A 20,983-nucleotide genomic window follows, 5' to 3' on the forward strand; every position below is an offset into this window, starting at 1 on the left:
ACTAGAGGTATTGTGAGCATACTTGCAGATCTGTAGCTTTATGGTTATACATATCTGTCTTCAACCATACAAATATATATAAAACCATAACGCTACAGATCTGCAGCTACTGTGAGCACTGGGATCCCCCTACCTCCCATGTGATAATGGCAAAGTCCATGTTTTTCTATGAAAGACCCGAAATAAGCGGCAAATCAATAAGTATAATAGTGGCATTACGTAAAAAGAATCTGTGAAAGTATCATTTTAATGTATTCTTAATATTGGGGGTGTTGCAGATAAGAGATCGGTACCTTTCAGTATTATAGAAAGAATGACAGTATCCATGTTTTGCAATGGGAAACACGAAATATATGTTCGATCAAAAAGTAAAATTGGAGGTGCTCAGTGACAATAAATCACAATAATATATGATAAAGATTCTGTGAAATTCTTATCAAATATGAGAGGAGTTGCGGATAAAAGATGGGTACCCCAAAGCGTTTACTTGATATGCGCCAGTAAAAATTAATGCAAGACTTTTAATACTCTCGTGGATGTTTTACTGACTGTAGACATAAATAATTAACTTAACTGTACGATAAATAGGCTGAATTTTTCCATCATCAACTTCTCTTATTAAAACATCACCTGCATATGCTGTTTATACCTACAAAATATTTCAAGGCACAAGAGTATGCTCTAAGTACTATTAGTTATAAGCTAAAGCAAGCTACTGATAAATAAGTTTGATGTTACAAGGATAACAAGTAAGCTTTTGTAAATTCTACAGTATTGTATTAACTTGTATCATAAAGCAATGAACTTTTTGCCCACTCAATAAAGGTGTAAACCTGCACTTCATTAATACTGGCATACTGAAATTTTAAGTCAAAAGTCGGTTCTGAACACTGGTATCTCATGAAGTTTGAAATAATGTTGTTTTTTTTTTAGTACATGTACCTTCATGAATAATTAGCCAGTAGGCCTGATGAAAACTTCTGTTTGAGAACTTTCTTTCTCTTATTGATAAAGGCATACCATACCTTTGTTATAACAAACCAAAAGTTCCTTTAAAATAATAAAACAAATATGTTTTGCAACTATCTAAATAATTTTTTATTAATATATTTTAACAATTCAAAAACATAATCAATTCAAAGAGATATCGCAATATTTAACAAAGCATCTATATATATATAAAGGACAAAAAGTAACACTATCTAACATTACATTCACATAAGAATTTTCTGAGAAAATTATTGACAGTTTAAAGGTAGAATACAAATGCCATCTTACTAAACACTAAAACAAGATATAAAATATAAAGGCCACACATGAAAGTATAAATTGAGAAACAAGTTATGTACATTTGAAACATACAACTTAATACTCACACAAGAGAATATACATGTAAATAAAGATAAAAAAAGGGAATGTAAAGGTGAAGTGGCTAATTACCGCATCTCACTTAAAGCTCACACAAAATAAAAAGAGGAAAAAAGTAATCTACTTGTGGAGCGGCCAATTACCACATCCGACTTAACACTCGCACAAGAGAATATACATGTAAATAAAGAAAAAAAAAGGGAATATAATTGTGAAGCAGCTAATTACCGCATCTCACTTTAAGCTAACACAAAATAAAAGGATAAAAAAGTAATCTACTTGTGGAGCGGCCAATTACCGCATCCGACTTTACACTCACACAAGAGAATATACATGTAAATAAAGATAAAAATAGGGAATGTAAAGGTGAAGTGGCTAATTACTGCAAAATACGTTAATGTTAAACAAATTCAATGCACTCATCTTTCAGTGACAATTTCAACACCTACTCAGACAATTTGCAAACATCACACAAAACGAAAGTTGATTCTCTGACTCTTTTCAAATTCATACACACAGTGTGATACCAAGAAATGGCACATCCATCACATTGAACCTGCAAATAAAGCAAAATGTTTGCATTATATCTTAATAATTACAGTAAAATATTTACAAAAATAAGTTTAAACAATACATACATCATTTAAAATAATCTGATTGAAAATGAAATACTGTTCATTCAAAGCTCTTAATTTATTGGACATTCAACCCATCAGAAAGTCTTACTTAATCATTCTTGAACAAATAGATTTTTATTTGGCAAGTATGCAATTTGATGTTGACAGTAAAAATATATTTTCCCCACTCAAATAAATAAATGATTATTTGTTTTAAATAATAAAAAGGTTTACTTACCCACTTGATTCTTTTCACTTTGCTGTTTGGAGGTTCATGGCGGAAACAACGTCTGCAGAAATTCCTAGTGTCCTCATCTACCAAATATAAATCTCTTGCATTATGCAAATGATTCGTTTCTTTCAATCTTAATTACCATTAAATCTTAACTTTCAAATCAAAATTAATTTTTTCCCTATTAGTGATAATTAACAATTTAGAAGAAAAGTTTATCATATGAGTTTTCTAAGTTTGAACTTTCCTTCCGCTTTCAACATGACACTATTATCAATGAAGTGGATGACAAGGACAATAAAAAAATTTTACTATTAGAAATAAATTTTCAATCTTTTCAATTATTAAGAGAGAGATACATGTGTTTCTATATTGCAACTCCTCTTTGATTGGGGGGGGGGAGAGAGATTACAGCAATGATCAAGCTCCAATGATCCCAGTCTTCCAATCAAATTGTGCAATATGTGCAATGTATGCACATATACATGTAAGTTAAAATCTAGCATATGCTATTCTAACAAATCCATAAAAAGGTTGTACCTTTATGATTCAGTGATACACTGTATGATATTTTTTTAAATATCTAGGATTACTTTTCTGAACTGAACAATGTAATGCACCTTGATTATTTATGATGGTCTTCATAATGTTGCACCTCATTTCTTGGACAGTGTCCTCCTGACTTGCGAGATGTAATGATATATTTAGTACAACTCACTCTGCAAACTGAAGAATAAAACAAATTTATTTGAGCCATAAATAAATTAAGAATTCACAATATATTATTTACTATAACATGCTGCAATGTGTATACCAAATTTTTTTTCTTGCTCCAGAATAGAGCTCTTTAAATTTTCAATTTCATAGATGGTTTAGTTTTCTTATCAGAGATACGATACAAAAATTGAACATGTTTATCTTTACATTTGCAATGAAAATTGCTGTTTGAAATCCATCCTTTTGGACATGTTCTTACTTTCATACAATAAACGCCGCAGGAAACACTGTCCTGTTGCTTCGAGTGGTGAATTGTATCAATTTTCCACCCAACAGCATCATGTCCTCTTTGTTTCAAATAATTCCTAAACAAAATAACAAAAAAAAAAAGAATTGTGATAACAATTTTATACTGGCCATCTTTATTTTTAAAGCTTGAATGACATTTTTATTATTCTTGTCTGCCATTTCAGTACTTTATGTCTTATGCTTACTTACATCCACAAGTTAAAAATCAACTGGCATGTTGTTTTGGTCTCCCCCAATGGATCGATAATTGCCAGAGATTTGTTCTGTTGATCAATAACCTTATAAAGAAACAAGCAAATATATACATGTATATACATAAACAAACACAGTCAAATCAATTCAGATGCTTGTGTCCCTGGACAAATTGTCTTAATTTATGAAGCATATCCTTTAGTAAGTAAATTATGAATTCTGTTTACAACCTTTATCTGATATACCTTTGGCATTTAATGAGTGAAGATCAATTAATATAACAGAAAAAATGTCAAATCTACTTTAATATTTTCTAAATATGATAAAATCATTTTACCAGCAAAATCCAGTGAATTTCTCTCCTATTAACAATGGCCAGCAACACCTTTCCTTTGTTCTCATTAAGGACCTGGATGAAAAAAGTTCTTGCCAGTAATTTTGAAATTTTATACAATCTAACAATTACAAATCCATATATGTGAAGCTAAAATTAAAAAATATACAAGTTTTTACCATTTTCTTTATATATTTGATAGGAAATAGATTTAAACATTGGACATATAAGACAATGAAAAGAAAAAGTGTAACATACATCTGAAACTTCGCTTTGATGCCGAGGATTAAAAATCATGGATATAACACTGCACGGCACATAAAAGAACTTGTTGCTTAGCTTTAAAGAAATAAAAATAAAAAATAGACAAACAGATGTATACATACTCTTTCTATGCAAAGAAAGAGAATACATACAAGTACATAGGTATATAGAATAAATCTGGATATCTTTATTGTCTATAGATTTTTAGCGAGTTAAAGTTCAAACACACTATATATGAACAAAAATAAGTTTGAAATAATTCAACCAAAAAAAACTTAATAAGTACTTTTGTCTTCTGAAAACCATTAATTTTTAAATTAACATAAATGTATATTATGTATATTCACTTGTGTATTAAATGCTGGGGACAATTTGTTCACATTTATCTGAGAAAAATGTACACAATGAATGCTTTTTGTAAAAGATCAAGATTTACTCATATAAAAATAATGATTACGATTCTGACCCAAATTTTCAAATTAAACAGATTTTACTCTTTTCAGATATTCATACACAGAGTATCTCTTTTATGAGTTTGGATTTTTTTTTTACAACTAATTGTCATTTTAAAAGCAAATCTATCTATGCCATAAACATGTCATGTATATTTTCTTAATACACATTAGTTAATTAGTACATACATTATGGCTTTTCAATGACAAATTTTGAACCAATAGTATTGTTTACTTACACCACAAATAATCCCAAGATAAGCATCAATTATCTACAAAAAATAAATTCAACAATGATTAAAATGAAATGAAACAAAAAATTAAAGTTTTTGAATATTATTGAGAGATCTACCAATAAGAAAAAGGAATGTAAATTGAAACTACAAATGAAATATTTAAATTTCTTTTGTAAATTTAGTGTGAATTTAATTCCATTTACAATTTCAAAGCACTGAATTTGCAATGCTGTCATGTCCCACGAGTGAAAAAATATCAATATTTTAAGCTTATTACATAAAAAAGATCAGTGTAGTACTAGCAGACTAGTACATCATATTTGAGCAGTTTTTAGACATAAGCAATAGTTAGACTGATGATTGTAGACAGGAATTTAAAACAATTTGGAGAATTCTTGAAAGTTTAAGTATCTGTCAGCATGGTTTATTTAGGTTTGCTAGTTATTTTATAAAGCCTAAGGTCTTTCTTGAAGGGAAGGAAAATCTCAAGTTTTGTCAAACTTATCATTTTAGTTCATAGTGGAAAAGATTATCACTTTGATATCTGTTCACAGTGATAGAAGCCTTATTCAAAAATACCACGAAGTTAGAGAAGGTGATATACCAGTATACTTACTTCATCTGTTATCAAACTTTTTACACTAATGAGTGACTTGTTGTTAATGCTCACACCACATGTTTTTGACAGCAGAAATGGCTCAACACTATCATTTCTCTTTTGGGACCAAATCTTGTGGATATCTGAAAGTGTTTATAAAAAAAATTACAAATTCATTGTTCAAATTGCACATAGAACTGTACATAGATTTCTTTTTCAAAGAATAGAAGTAACTGTGATAAAATGGTTTACAAAACAGGGGTTTTAGAGAGAGAGAGAGAGAGAGAGAGAAACAGTTACTTTGTTACAAACAATAGTTACATTCTTCAGATTCTTTCTTCATAGATATATTGTCAGGTTTTATAAAATCATACAATGTAAAATTACAAAACTATACAATAAGCTCATTATCTTACATTTAGTTAAAGCAACATCATCCCAGCCAACTTTCAACAGACTTTGCATATCGATGTTTTCTGTGCTGCCATTTTCATTTGTGTCACCGTCTGTTTCCTCCAGGTCTGTCCTCTCTGACACATCCGTCTTTTCCTCATCCATCTCCATCTGATATACTTTATTTTCCTTGCTCCCTGGATCACCTGAAAAGAAACCCTCTCCAACACTCAATGTTGGAGAGGCAGGCAGAGAAGAATTCATACCAGGTGTTTCATTTGAAGCACCTGGAATGACTTCCTCACTGCCACTTACCTCCTCTGATATTAGCATTTCTTTTTTTCCTGTTCTTTCCATTCCATTTTCATCTAACTGTGGTGGCTCGTGTGTCATCTCCATTTCAGACTCAGTTCTTTCCTCATCCATACTTTCTGGATCACCTGAAAAGAAACCCTCTCCAACACTCAATGTTGGAGAGGTAGGCAGAGAAGAATTCATACCAGGTGTTTCATTTGAAGCACCTGGAATGACTTCCTCACTGCCACTTACCTCCTCCAATACCTCTCCACTTCCTTCTTTAAAATCCTTACTACTGCTACCATTTGAATTCTGGAAGTATCAAATAGATTGATAATTAAAATATTTTAGTGTACATGTATTATACACATACATAAGGATGTTTTGTTTTTTTTTCTTTTTCTTTTTTAAATTTTATTTTAGTTGGATGTTTTATTGTTTAATATATCACAATTTTAAGCATATTTATTTGACATTTATATAAAATTTATGTGTGTTTGCATGTAATAACAATGCACAATCAACATTTTCAATCCAAAGAACATATATTGCATGCAATTATATGTGAAGCATTATGCATGCCATTTTAATAACATCTTAATTCATTCTGTCTTCAAGCATTTCTACACTGTATTTCAAAACTTTATCTGTATATCACATTATTTAAGTATATACTACATGCAAATTAGGAAACCTGGAAATCTTAGAACTCTTCAATTGGAACTTATACCCCTGTGGATGTTGGGTCATCAATATGATAAAATATTGTTAAGGCGAGTTCTGTAAAATTATATTACCTATGTCTGATCAACATTATACTGTATACAGGAAATATAAGATGAAATAGCATAAAACTGCATGTATATAGAGTATAGACAAATGGACAAAAACTGCCCCACTCAATATATATGTATGATGCAAAGAAAGATGAAGTGGGGATGCATTTACTCAATGGAGTCAATTCTTAATACATGTATATTCACTGTCAAGTAATAATGACTTCTGCTTCTGGCTTTCCCCTCTTGAGGATAGTTTCATTATTCAGAAAGTAACAGTGATTTTATTATAAAGGTTTCTTGATGAATTATATCCAAGATATTTAAAAGAAAGTATAGTATTATAAAATATGGAACAAGAAATTTTATAAAACAGGACATGCACATTAGTACTGACAAGGCAAAAGCTCATGTGATATTAAAATGCAGGTAACTTAAGTGCACAAAATTCATTTTGACTAAAACAATAACATTATTTTTGGGATGTTAAAATTTAAAATACATGTGTCACCGGGCTTGTATGTGGAAAAAGTGTCATTAGCTTGGTGCTTAGAGAATATGCCACAGACTCTAGGTTGAGTCCTGGTTGAGAAGGCTTCTTTGGCCATTTTGTAACACATGTATTAGATGTGATTTCATGTTGAAAATACTCCATTTACATAGAAATTTCAGTTAAAATAATCTAAACATGTATCATAACATGTAAACAAACATGTGTAATTAAACATGTATGCATATGCATTGCATATGCATTGCAGTTACTAATAAATACTATAAAACTTCAAATAAATTGTTTTCACTTAAACATATCTGATAAACTAAACTACTTGTAATAAATTACAATTTTTTTTTTCAAAAGATTGCAAGATAATCATGCCAATAACAAAAACATACTAAAGAATGCATCTTTAAAATCTAGATTATTTTAGGACTAAAATTGTTTGTTTTCAACAAGTAATTTTTCCCTTAATTATAACATCCCACCCACCCACTATAAAGATTTGTTATATCCTGATTACCGTGCAATCACGTTGCTACAAACTAGAAATTCTAAACTTTCAGAACAGTTCAACTCTCAAAATCATCATTCCAATACCTTCCACTCTACGTATGAATCAAGAATCTGATCCATCTTAATATTACTCAATGGTTTGTCTAAAATCAAGGAAAATGTGATGTAAGTGAAATATGTGAGATTTGAACATGAATTCATGTTTCTTACATTTGTAATTTTTGCCTCATGATAAGCAAACAACTGTAACAACAAAGGACAACATAAAAATATACAAAACAGGTATAATGTACATTTTTATACCTAAAAATAGTGAAGAGTTGTAAAAAAGGTGATGAATATTGCACACCAGTAAAGCAAACTGATATAATTAAACATATTACCAACAGTCCGTCTTTCATTTGGGGAAATGTACTCCATTTCCTCTGGCCACCACTCTGGTTTAAGGGATGGATACCCCCAAATATCCCTCTTCCTATCATACTTCAATTCCACTATAAAAAAGGTTTTGAAGTTAACAAAACAAAAACTAACCAGATATAGAAATAGAATATAAAACAAATATGAAATTCATACAACATTCACATATACAATTATTATATGTCTCTAGATACACAAAAATATTTCTGTCAAAAAATACTATAAAACATTTTTATATCTTACACAAATACAATTCTATGGAATTTTTTTTGTTTTACTTACTATACTGCCTAACCAAGTTCGAGATAATGCACCTCTTCACCTGCATTGTCCATGGTTGAATGACGATGTTCGCCATCTCTGAATAAAATAAAATACAATCAGTAACAATTTTGTTAAAATGATGTAAGATCTGATAAAAACTGATGAATAAAAATCTGCCCTGGTTTGTGGTTGGATATAATTTTCATCCATAAATTTTGCATAAATGCATTTTTTTCATTCCCATCAAATTTTTTTTTTTTAATTTTAAAGTTTAAAATACAATGTTCTCTTCTTCTATTCTCAATGAATCCCATTCTTCATGAAAGAATATCCTTTTGTTCATGCATTATTTACCATCTTTAATTGATTTCACTGGAGGGGGAGGACCAGTACATGCCAAGCTGATGGCACTCTTCACTTCCTCAGATTCAATCACCCCTTTCAGCTTCCTTGACCCTATACATAAGCATGGCAAATGTACATGCATTTCAAGTAAAATGTAATACATGTCCATTCAAGGTAATTATTAAAATAAATGAAATAAACTTCCACAGTTTATTTTGTCAATTATCAAAAGTGCTCATTTCTTTCACATGGTATTTACATTTATATCTAATATATAAATTACAAAATCTACTATTTAGACATTCACTTTTTATATATCAATAAATAACAGAATGACAGATTCTTAATCAATATCTTGAACAGAAAATTTGAAAATGCCATGTAAACTCTTGATAATAAATACATATTTAAAAAAAAAACTACCTTCAAACTTTAAAGTGGGGATAGGATTACGCTTTGTTGGCTGTGGAATATATAAAACTAATACTGCTGCATCGGTTTTCTGAATCCAATCCTTAACCTAAAAAAGTATTTTGTAGTGACCACAAACTCAATATGCTTATGGTTATTTTGAATTTAAGAAATTCTAGATTTATAAGTATTTTAGAAACACTGTGCCCCAAGTGATGACATCCTGTCTGTAATTCTATTTAGAGCTAATAAATTAATTCTTTTTCTTTTAATTCAATGTATTATAAACTGTGACAACAAATTTCAATTAAAAATGAAACCTGTAATCATGGTAATGGTATATTACAAATAAGCTGGACTTACCTTGTTCTGAACTGAAGCCCAGTACTGGTCATTTACTTTGGTTAAACCTTGTTAAAATAAAAGAAATATAAATAATCTGTGCCTGTGCAAACAAATAAATATTGACAATTATATAGAAACCATTACATACCGTAACATAAAAACTGAGCTATAGAGATTGTATAAATGTAGTGCTATTGATATACAGGTTCGATGAAATTGTGTTATAGAGGTTGTATATGTGTGGTGCTTGTGTAATAGAGGCTGTATATGTGTGGGGCTTGTGTAATAGAAGTCGTTTATGTGTGGTGCTAGGGTAATTTAGGTTGTATAAGTGTGGTGCTAGTGTTATTGAGGCTATATATGTGTGGTGCTAGTGTTATAGAGGCTGTATAAGTGTGGTGCTAGTGTTATAGAGGCTGTATATGTGTGGTGCTAGTGTTATAAAGGCTGTATATGTGTGGTGCTATTGTTATAAAGGTTGTGTATGTATGGTGCTAGTGTTATAGAGGCTGTATATGTGTGGTGCTAGTGTTATAAAGGTTGTATATGTGTGGTGCTAGTGTTATAAAGGTTGTATATGTGTGGTGCTAGTGTTATAGAGGCTATATATGTGTGGTGCTAGTGTTATAGAGGTTGTATAAGTGTGTTGCTAGTGTTATAGAGGTTGTATATGTGTGGTGCTAGTGTTATTGAGGCTGTATATGTGTGGTGCTAGTGTTATAAAGGTTGTATATGTGTGGTGCTAGTGTTATTGAGGCTGTATATGTGTGGTGCTAGTGTTATAAAGGTTGTATATGTGTGGTGCTCGTGTTATTGAGGCTGTATATGTGTGGTGCTAGTGTTATAAAGGTTGTATATGTGTGGTGCTAGTGTTATTGAGGCTGTGTAAGTGTGCTGCTAGTGTTTGAGAGGTTGTAAATGTGTGGTACTAGTGTAATAGAGGCTTTATAAGTGTGGTTCTAGTGTTATAGAGGCTGTATATTTGTGGTGCTAGTGTTACAAAAGCTGTATATGTGTGGTGCTAGTGAAATACAGGCTGTATATGTGTGGTGCTAGTGTTATAGAGGCTGTAGATGTGTGGTGCTAGTGCTATAGAGGTTGTATATGTGTGGTGCTAGTGTTATAGAGGCTGTATAAGTGTGGTGCTAGTGTTATAGAAGCTGTATATGTGTGGTGCTAGTGTTATAGAGGCTTTATATGTGTGGTGCTAGTGTTATAGAGGCTGTATAAGTGTGGTGCTAGTGTTATAGAAGCTGTATAAGTGTGGTGCTAGTGTTATAGAGGCTTTATATGTGTGGTGCTAGTGTTATAGAGGCTGTATATGTGTGGTGCTAGTGTTATAGAAGCTGTATATGTGTGGTGCTAGTGTTATAGAGGTTGTATTAGTGTGGTGCTAGTGTTAATATAGAGGTTGTAAATGTGTGGCACTAGTGTAATAAAGGCTGTATATGTGTGGTGCTAGTGTTATTGAGGCTGTGTAAGTGTGGTGCTAGTGTTATAGAGGTTGTATAAGTGTGGTGCTAGTGTTATAGAGGTTGTATTAGTGTGGTGCTAGTGTTAATATAGAGGTTGTAAATGTGTGGCACTAGTGTAATAAAGGCTGTATATGAGTGATGGTAGTGTAATAGAGGATGTATATGTGTGGTGCTAGTGTTATAAAAGCTGTATATGTGTGGTGCTAGTGTTATAAAGGCTGTATATGAGTGATGGTAGTGTAATAGAGGATGTATATGTATGGTGCTAGTGTAATAGAGGCTGTATAAGTGTGGTGCTAGTGTTCTAGAAGCTGCATATGTGTGGTGCTAGTGCTATAGAGGCTGTATATGTGTGGTGCTAGTGTTATAGAGGCTGTATAAGTGTGGTGCTAGTGTTCTAGAAGCTGCATATGTGTGGTGCTAGTGCTATAGAGGCTGTATATGTGTGGTGCTAGTGTTATAGAGGCTGTATATGTGTGGTGCTAGTGTAATAGAGGCTGTATAAGTGTGGTGCTAGTGTAATAGAGGCTGTATAAGTGTGGTGCTAGTGTTCTAGAAGCTGCATATGTGTGGTGCTAGTGCTATAGAGGCTGTATATGTGTGGTGCTAGTGTTATAGAGGCTGTATATGTGTGGTGCTAGTGTAATATAGGCTGTATATGGGTGCTACTAGTGCTATGGAGGTTGTATATGTGTGGTGCTAGTGTTAAAAAATGCTGCATATGTAGTGATTGTTTTATAAAGGACGTATATGTGGCAATTGTGTTATAGAAGTTGTATATGTGTGGTGTTAGTGTAATAAAGGTTGTATATGTGAGGTGCTAGTGTTCCAGAAGTTGTATATGTGTGGTGCTAGTGTAATAAAAGTAAAATATGTGTGCTGCTAGTGTAATAAAAGTTGTATATGTGTGGAACTAGTAATATTGAGGTTGTATATGTGTGGTGCTAGTGTAATAAAGGCTGTATATGTGTGGTGCTAGTGTTATAGAGGTTGTAAATGTGTTATGTTAATGTTATAAAAGTTGTATATATGTGTGGTGTTAGTGTAATAAAAGTATATGTGTGGTGCTAGTGCTATAGAGGTTGTATATGTGTGGTGCTATTGTAATAAAGGCTGTATATGTGTGGTGCTAGTGTTATAGATTTTGTATGTGTTATTTTAGTGTTATAGAGGTTATATATGTGTGTTGCTAGTGTTTTAGAGGTTGTTTAGTGTGGTGCTAGTGTTACACAGGATTTTTATGTAATTCACTAGTGTATCAAATGCTGGATGTGTGATTTTACATGCATTTTTTGTGTAATAAAGGATGTAATCTTTACGTATAGTTCTAGTGTAATAAAAGCTATATATGTGTGGTGCTTGCGTAATAAAAGACGTTCATACGTGCTATCATTATAAACGTTTTATGTGTGCAGTACACTGTGTTAGTGCTATGGAGGTAAATATCATATTTTTGGTTGCTTACTTGAAATATGACATTATAAACAACTATGTTTACGGTTAGGTGAAAATTGTAAAGCATGGCTCTCAAAAGAAACTTTCTCGCTTTTATTTTTCTTAAGCTGAATTCCATGTTAATTTTCTTGATCATATCTCGATTAGTGAATTATTCTTGTTGTGATTTGACATCATTATACAAAGAGCCAGACAGTTTGTGATAAGAAGTTCTCACATTAAATTAAGCAGTGACTTCAAGTGAAATTGCAAGATAAAAGCTTTTATATATTCTCTTAAGAGAAGTCGAAACGCTTTTGCCTACATCCACACGTAGCCAGGTAGAGCTTGTATGGTGCTAGTACAGATGAAAATTTAGGATTGTACAGCTTAATGGATAAAATAAACAACTTACTTGCATTGGCCATTCTTTTCCTAACACCACGTACAACACACTGACTTAGTCTTTAATCTACAACCTACAATGCAGACATTTCTTGAGTAGTGCACTAAATAGAATGAAATAATTAGATGTACATGTATTAACATTATCAATACCACACCCTTAAAAATGCTTGATAGCAAAAGTATTATTTCGTCAAAACTCAAAACCCAAGCCTTTCTACTTTACACATTTTTTTTGGGGGGGGGGGGGGGGGGGTATTCTGGGCCGTGCTATTGGCTGGGTACCGAATTCAATATTGTAGGTATATAAAGACTGTAGTCGAGACATTTTCCCCTTTCAAATTTGAGAAAAATTCGGGATGGGAATCAATGATTGGGTTAGCATGGTTAACATTAGCTTATAAACGAAAGTAAAGGAGTTATGTATGTGATTGTATTCTCATTTTTCCTATTACGATAATATAACGTTAAATACTCTATTATCATTAATATAACAAATTCAAAAAAATATACCCTTTCGTTTGAATGGTACATTTCAAAAGTGAAAGAAGGAAGCACGCATGTCGCATGACCCACTTGGGCCTTTACTTCGCGCATGCCCTATGGGGATGGTGCTTAGGCTGGTGCTAAAATGCTGAATTGTACTACTATAATAACTCCACAATGTATGACAACAGAGTCTGCGCAGAATGAAAAGTAATCTACGGCAGGCCGATAGAGTCAAAATAACTTTTTGAAAATTCATCAGTCACAATATATATATACATGTATAAGGAAACATGAGTACATGTAGATGTAAACATACATGTATATCAACAAGCTAATTCAGAGAATTTGTGTCCCCCGCTTAGGGAAAAAGTAAACAATGCAGAGTTCGGGGGGAGGGGGGAGTCGGATCCCCCTGACTGAATTTGTAGAATTATTAAATGCATACATGTATACTGAAGCAAATAAAATATGGCAATATGGATATAAAGATTTGATTGCTTATTCTTTAATATGTGTATAGAAGATTCTTTTTATATGGAATATTTAACACACTGTAATGATGATCGTATGAGTTTGTACAAGCCACACCTCATAAATTTTTCATTTCACAAGCTGAATATTATTATTTAATTAAAAAAAGTATATCGGGAAAAAAAAAAATAATGAAACGTCTGGAAATCGAACCCGTTACCTCTCACATGTGAAGCGAGAGACATACCACTAAACCACGGGGCCGCTCTACAAAAACGCAAATTATATGCAATCATGAAGTCACATACATGTATATATTCATGTTCGGTATTGTCAAAATTTTACACAATCCACGGTGTTTGTTTTATTTAGCCTTAATCAAACAGTTCTAATAAAAGTAATAAGAACATAACGTCCGACGAGAACCTGTTTTATACGCAATAACTCTCCTCATGCCCCTGTGCTAAAAATAGCGACATGTAATACTATTAATACTGATAAAACAAACGGGGCGGGGTACTTTGAGAGGGATGAGAGAGGTCCTAGGGAGTTTTGATATAGAATTACGTTGCATTAGCTCAAAATCTTCTTGAAATATCGTCCGGAAATGATAGTGTTACACACAGACAGAATGTATAAATTTACGACCTTGAACTTTGATCTTTTGACCTCAAAATCAATAGGGGTCTTCATTAGGCTACAGGGAGTTGTTATGTAAAATTTCATTGCAATAGCTCAAATGGTTCTTGAGATATCGTGTGGAAACGAAAGTGTTATAACAGACAGAATTTGCTTATTTATGACCTTGACCTTTGACCTTTTGACCTCAAAATCAATCGGGGTCTTCTTTAGTCCATAGGGAGTTGCTATGCTAAATTTCATTGCAAAAGCTCAAAGGGTTCTCGAGATATCGTGTGGAAACGAGAACGTTACAGACAGACAGAAAGAGGGACGGACGGACAAACCCAAATTAATATCCCCCACTTTTCAAGCGGGGGACAATTAAGTATATTAAACTTCACATGGCATAGGGATAAGGTTATATGTTTTATTTATTTATTTGATGTAATCAATCGATTGGCGTGCGTGATAATTTGCATAATGTATATGCATAAAATTATCATGCAAGCAAATCGATTGATCAACGTCATGTTATAGAAAAAAAGAAAAAAGTTATTCCTTATATTAACATGGTCTTGATTCCGCCAATCCACGTGCTACAAGCCCCGCTTCTTGTCTCTATTTGTCCCGCAAGTGATTTTTTTTAACCGCGCCTATCGATTAACCAGTACATTGATGGAGAAATAAAGTACATTAACTATTTGTGTGTAATTTTTTCTAGAACAAGGACATTAGAAATGTAAATATAAAGTCATATAAGATGGAAGAAGCAACAATTTTATTTCTATTCACATATATTTCAAAGTTATAATTATAATCAGTCAGACACTCTTTAAGGTACTCCAATCCTCAGGTTCTGAAAATCAGGCATTGACTAATTGAAAATGCTCACAAAAATGTCTGAATTCTTAAAGTAACGTGTTTTACCCACGATAATTCCCCAAACTTTATCTGTAAAGTTAATCATATTATATAGGGAAAATTAGTAAATCTCGAATAAATCAGGAAATGCGAATAAAACACCTACTATGCATTGTCCAATTCAAATTTGATCAATTTATATGGCAAAATAAATATTACATCTAATGTCAGAGATGCACCTAATTATTCCCCTTCGCTTGAAAAGCGGGAGGGTATATAGTAATCGTTAAATCCGTCCGTCCGTCCGTCTGTTACGCTTTAGGGTACCCATCTCTTATCCTCAACTCCTCTTAAACCACTGAGTGAAATTTAATGAAATTTTCACAGAATCTTTATTACATATTGCCATTGTACACCTCCTATTTTATTTTTTGATCCGAAAAATATTTTGGGTTTCCCGGCCACCGCATTACATGGACTTTGCCATTTTAATCATATGGGAGGCGGGGAGTATCATTTAGTGAGTTCATTGCTCACAGTACCTCTAGTTTAGAAAAGATGTCTAAATTTTGGAAGAAAAAAAAGCTCGTTTATGTTATTTACATGGAGTTTGGTGTCTCAACAATAGAGTTAACCAGAAGTCTCTGTCGAGACTGTAGGTCTACTGGTTTGTACTTATAATAAAGGAAGAGAAAAGTAGCCATTAAGACTTGAAACTTTACAATAGTAATAAATATAATAATAATGTTTGATTAAATCTCTTGTTGGGGCAACTTGTGTGCCAAATTATATTAAAGGAAGGATATGGAGATAACGAACAGTATTCAGTCTCAAAGTCCATAAAACAATACAAAATAAGAGCAAACATCAGAGGTGGGATCAGGTGCCATGGAGGAGTGAGCATCCCTTGCCGACCGGTCACACCCGTCGTGTGCTCCTTGTCATGATCAGGAAATAACGGGAAAAATCCGTCGTCAATTCAGTGTATAAATAATGGACTAACAATTGGTATGAAAAAGTCAGTCAGCATTTGACTCAGTGATAAATTGTATTTGCTGACAAGGTCATTGTATCGACCATAGAACTTACGAAATGATGACTTTAAACGAAACTGCTGATATTCTTGTTTCATCAACTTGCTTGTCAATAATTTACCTCGTTTTTGAAATTGTTCATACGTAGAGCATGCTCTTGCGTGTCGATTCAACTGAGATATATATGCTCCGTATGCAGGTGATGAAGGTATATTGCTGCATAAGTAAGGGAAGTTGACGATAGAAAAGTTAAAGTCATCACGTTTATCATATAGCTTGGTTTTTAGATTACCATTAGTGTTTTTTTAAATAAAATATCCAAGTATGAAACAGAAGTGTCGGACTCTGTGGTATCTTTTATCTCAAGCTCACCAGGATATATCGTATCGACGTAGGAATGGAAATTACCATTATTAATTGACAATACGTCATCGATATATCTGAATGTCGAGTTGAAGGCCGCAGCAAGTGTTTTCTTCTTTTCACGCTTTAGATTCTGCATAAATTCTGCTTCATATGAATATAAAAATAAGTCTGCTAATAACGGAGCATAATGTGTACCCATGGGAATTCCAATAGATTGTTGGAATACCTGGTCTCCAAAAACCACATTGATATTATCAATCAGAAACTCAAGCATCTTCTTGATGTCAACTTCAGAGTACTTATGTGTGCAATCAGAATCTGTTTTAACAAAATAATTTTGCAAATGACCAATGACGAGGTAAGTAAATTTACGACTTCCATTTTTATTGAAGAAGCAGCTGTCAATGATATCAAAAAGCCTGGATTTTAATTCATCGTGGGGAATTGTTGTGTATAAAGTTGAAAAGTCGTAAGTTTTTTAGCTGTTGATTTTTGTAACGTCTTGTGATTTCAAATTCTCCAAAATTTCTTTAGAATTTTTTAGTATCCACATCTGATTCACACCACTTCTTGAATATATAGTTGCACAGTACTCCTGAAGTTTATCCTTCACTACTGTCAATATCTTAGTGAGGAGTAACGAAAGAGGCTTGTTTGAACATTTACTGGAACCTGCAATGTATCTTTGTTTGTAAGGATTCTTATGAAGTTTCGGAATCCAATATATACAAGCTGTAATTCAGAGAATTCGTGTCCCCCGCTTAGGGAAAAAGTCGGCTCCCCCTGACTGAATTTGTAGAATTATTAAATGTATACATGTATACTGAAGGAAATAAAATACATGTATGTCAATATGCATATAAAGATTTGATTGCTTATTCTTTATTATGTGTATAGAAGATTTTTTTATATGGAATATTTATCACACTGTAATGATGATTTTATAACCTCATAAATTTTTCATTTCACATGCTCAATACTATCATTTAGTAAAAAAAAAAAAAGTTTAAAAAAAAAAAAAAAAAGGAAGGATCGACCGAAATTCGATCCCGTGTCCTCTCACAGTTGAAGCGAGAGACATAACCACTAGACCACGCAATCGCTTTACACGGTGTGAAGTATATGCAGAACTGAAGTCACATACATGTATATATTCATGTTTTCATGTTCGGTATTATCAAAATTTTACACAATCCATGGTGTTTGATTTATTTAGCCTTTATTAAACAGTTCTAATAGATGTAATAAGAACATAAAGTCCGCCGAGAACATGTTTTATACGCACATAACTCTCCTCATGCCCCTGCGCTAAAAATAGCGACATGTAATACTATAAATACTAATAAAACAAACGGGGCGGGGCACTTTGAGAGGGGCGAGAGACGTCCTAGGGAGTTTTGGTATAAAATTACATTGCATAAGCTCAAAATCTTCTTGAAGTATCGCCCGGAAATGATAGTGTTACACACAGACAGAATGTATAAATTTACGACCTTGACCTTTGACCTTTTGACCTCAAAATCAATAGGGGTCTTCATTAGGCCACAGGGAGTTGTTATGTAAAATTTCATTGCAATAGCTCAAATGGTTCTAGAGATATCGTGTGGAAACGAAGTGTTTTAACAGACAGAATTTGCTTATTTATGACTTTGACCTTTGACCTTTTGACCTCAAAATCAATAGGGGTCTTCTTTAGTTCATAGGGAGTTGCTATGCTAAATTTCATTGCAAAAGCTCAAAGGGTTCTCGAGATATCGTGTGGAAACGAAAGCGTTACAGACAGACAGAAAGACGGACGGACGGACAAACCCAAATTAATATCCCCCACTTTTCAAGCGGGGGACAATAAGGTAGTTCAAATTCATTTTGGCTCTTTGGAATATTAAAAGTATTCAAAACTGACAGGTTATTTTGAAGAATTTCTTCCTTAGAAAGGGAAGTATGAGTATAAGTAGAATTACCACCTGTAGAATTAACTCCAAGTTCTTCTAGAATGCAATTTATATAATGAGCCTTACAAACAAAGACAATGTTGTTACCTGCTTTATCAGCAAGAACCAGTACGTACTGATCGTATAATCTATCTAATTCTTTTGTCAGTTCTGGTTTATTGAACACAGAAGGATAGATGGTTTTCATATTTCCCCTCAATCTTTTAATACGTGACTTTAACATGGATCTGATCCTTTTAATCAATTCTGACAAGGTGTTAACGTCTTCTTTTTCATATCCGGCCCATCGTCTGGCGTAATTTTCAACAGAATTCATCCATAATATTTATGAAATTCTGACGCCAGTTGAAGGATCGGGATTCCCTATATTTAGGACCTTTTAGAATAAGTGAACTAAGGTCCTCATTACGAACTATATTTACGTCACCTGTAATAACGTGTCCAGCAGGACTATAGTTATAGGGCGAAGAAGAACATGAACACGAAGGAGGATTATGTTTCAGATAGTCGGTATTCAGGCCATGTAAAGTTTTTTGTAATTGAAAAGTTTGGTAGCAATGGTCGATGTACATATATATTGTATATTTGTAGGAAATACAAGGTGTAGTCTTTTACTTGAAATATGGTGGAATACAAGACTGGTCCCTTTTGTGATTAAGAATATTACTTATATTAACCGCGTCAATTCCTTTATTGCATATTGAAGTTTATGGAAAAGACGGATTGTTTTAGCTGCTTTTTCTTCCGTGAAACGTGCGGGTTTAAAAAGCCTATGATATGCAATATCTATAATCACAGATCCGAGTCTATATTCAGGTAACGAGGAATCTAAAATTGGATGTTCCTTGGCCTTTTCAAGAAGACTATTTAAAAGTTTCAAAAGGACAGAGTAAAGTTTTGTTCGAATATGATGTAAACCTAAATGTTGATTTACATAAGTTAGTAGTGAAGCAAAAGAGACGTCGTGTACTGCAAAATTGTGGGAGGAGTAGCGATTTAAAGGAATTTCACAGAAATTTCTATTTTTAGTAACCATGGCAACACTATTCATTGAAATCAAAAACCGATGCACAAAATTATTTATCTTAGTGTAGTCTACTTGTATGCCAAGTTATATTGCGTAGCGTTTTAAAGGAATTTCAAAGAAATTCCTCTTTTTAGTAACCATGGCAACACCGTTCATCGAAGTCAAAAACCGATGCTCTAAATTATGTATCCAAAGCCAAAATAAAATTATAGTTTGTTTGGAATTGACTCTAGCCTCATTGAAATGCCCCCTCCTTAAAAAAATTTATTGACCAAAAGTAGGAAGATTTTGTTTATTTAATCAATTTTTTTGCCCTCTACATGTATCACATGCACCATACAAAACACCGAAATTATCAGATTAGAATGAGTAATTTCAAACAAGCTGTATAGAATTTTTGTTAATTTTCATAATTTTACATTTATCAAAACACATATATCTGTATAATTTATTTTTTTTTTTACAACAGAAATGAGAACACAACAAGAGGCCCATGGGCCACATCGCTCACCTGAGCAATTGGCTAGGAAAAAGCACATATCAGATCAGATCTGAAAGTTTACTGGAGGGGGGGCTTGAATTTTAACCCCCAGGGGTCATGATTTGAACAAACTAGAATCTACACTACCTGAGGATGATTCCCTATAAATATCACTAAGCATGGCTTTGAAATACTTGAAATGAAGATTTTAAAAGGTTTCCCAATTTATTCCTATGTAAAACTTTTATCGGTCATTTGGCCCCACCCTACCCCCGGTGGGTCATGATTTGAACAAATTTGAATCTACACAACCTGGGGATGATTCCACAGGAGTTTCATCTTTCCTGTCTCAATGGTTCTTGAGAAGAAGATTTTTCCTATATATTCCTATGTAAAACTTTGATCGGCCATTTTGGCCCTACCCTACCCCCGGGGGTCATGATTTGAACAAACTTTAATCTACACTACCTGAGGATGATTCCACATGAGTTTCATCTTTCCTGGCACAGTGGTTCTTGAGAAGAACATTTTTGAATATTTTTCCTATATATTCCTATGTAAAAATTTGATCGGCCATTTTGGCCCCACCCTAACCCCAGGGGTCATGATTTAAACAAATTTGAATCTACACTACCTGGGGATGATTCCACATAATTTCATCTTTCCTAGCCCAGTAGTTCTTGAGAAGAAGATTTTAAAAAAAAAATTCCTATATATTCCTATGTAAAATTTTGATCGGCCATTTTTGTCCCACCCTACCCCCGGGGGTCATGATTTGAACAAAT

General features: G+C 33.0%; 1 protein-coding gene across 1 annotated transcript; it reads right to left on the bottom strand.

Annotated features, from left to right (window-relative positions):
- Window positions 1–1,074: 1,074 nt before the first annotated feature.
- On the bottom strand, window positions 1,075–13,528 carry LOC134254102 (uncharacterized). The gene is made up of 18 exons (XM_062736656.1): window positions 13,410–13,528; window positions 12,907–12,970; window positions 9,601–9,647; window positions 9,250–9,346; window positions 8,836–8,937; window positions 8,500–8,577; window positions 8,181–8,291; window positions 7,882–7,940; window positions 5,736–6,321; window positions 5,338–5,462; window positions 4,725–4,757; window positions 4,028–4,108; window positions 3,773–3,844; window positions 3,433–3,521; window positions 3,194–3,299; window positions 2,838–2,943; window positions 2,224–2,300; window positions 1,075–1,924 (listed from the first exon to the last, which is right to left on the bottom strand). The coding sequence occupies exons 2-16, from the start codon at window positions 12,917–12,919 to the stop codon at window positions 2,932–2,934; spliced, it is 1,611 nt and encodes a 536-aa protein (XP_062592640.1). The 5' UTR covers window positions 12,920–12,970; window positions 13,410–13,528; the 3' UTR covers window positions 1,075–1,924; window positions 2,224–2,300; window positions 2,838–2,931.
- Between the last annotated feature and the right edge of the window lie 7,455 nt (window positions 13,529–20,983).

Source organism: Saccostrea cucullata, unplaced genomic scaffold, assembly GCF_032062105.1.
Source record: "Saccostrea cucullata isolate Sc308-1 unplaced genomic scaffold, CSIRO_AGI_Scuc_v1 ctg4206, whole genome shotgun sequence".
NCBI lineage: Eukaryota > Metazoa > Mollusca > Bivalvia > Ostreida > Ostreidae > Saccostrea > Saccostrea cuccullata.

Excerpts from the sequence above, each read along its gene's own strand:
- LOC134254102 (XM_062736656.1), bottom strand. Across the intron at positions 8,938-9,249 it reads CCCCACTTTAAAGTTTGAAG|GGTCAAGGAAGCTGAAAGGG; the intron begins GTAGTTTTTTTT and ends GCTTATGTATAG. Across the intron at positions 7,941-8,180 it reads AAATGAAAGACGGACTGTTG|ACAAACCATTGAGTAATATT; the intron begins GTAATATGTTTA and ends CCTTGATTTTAG.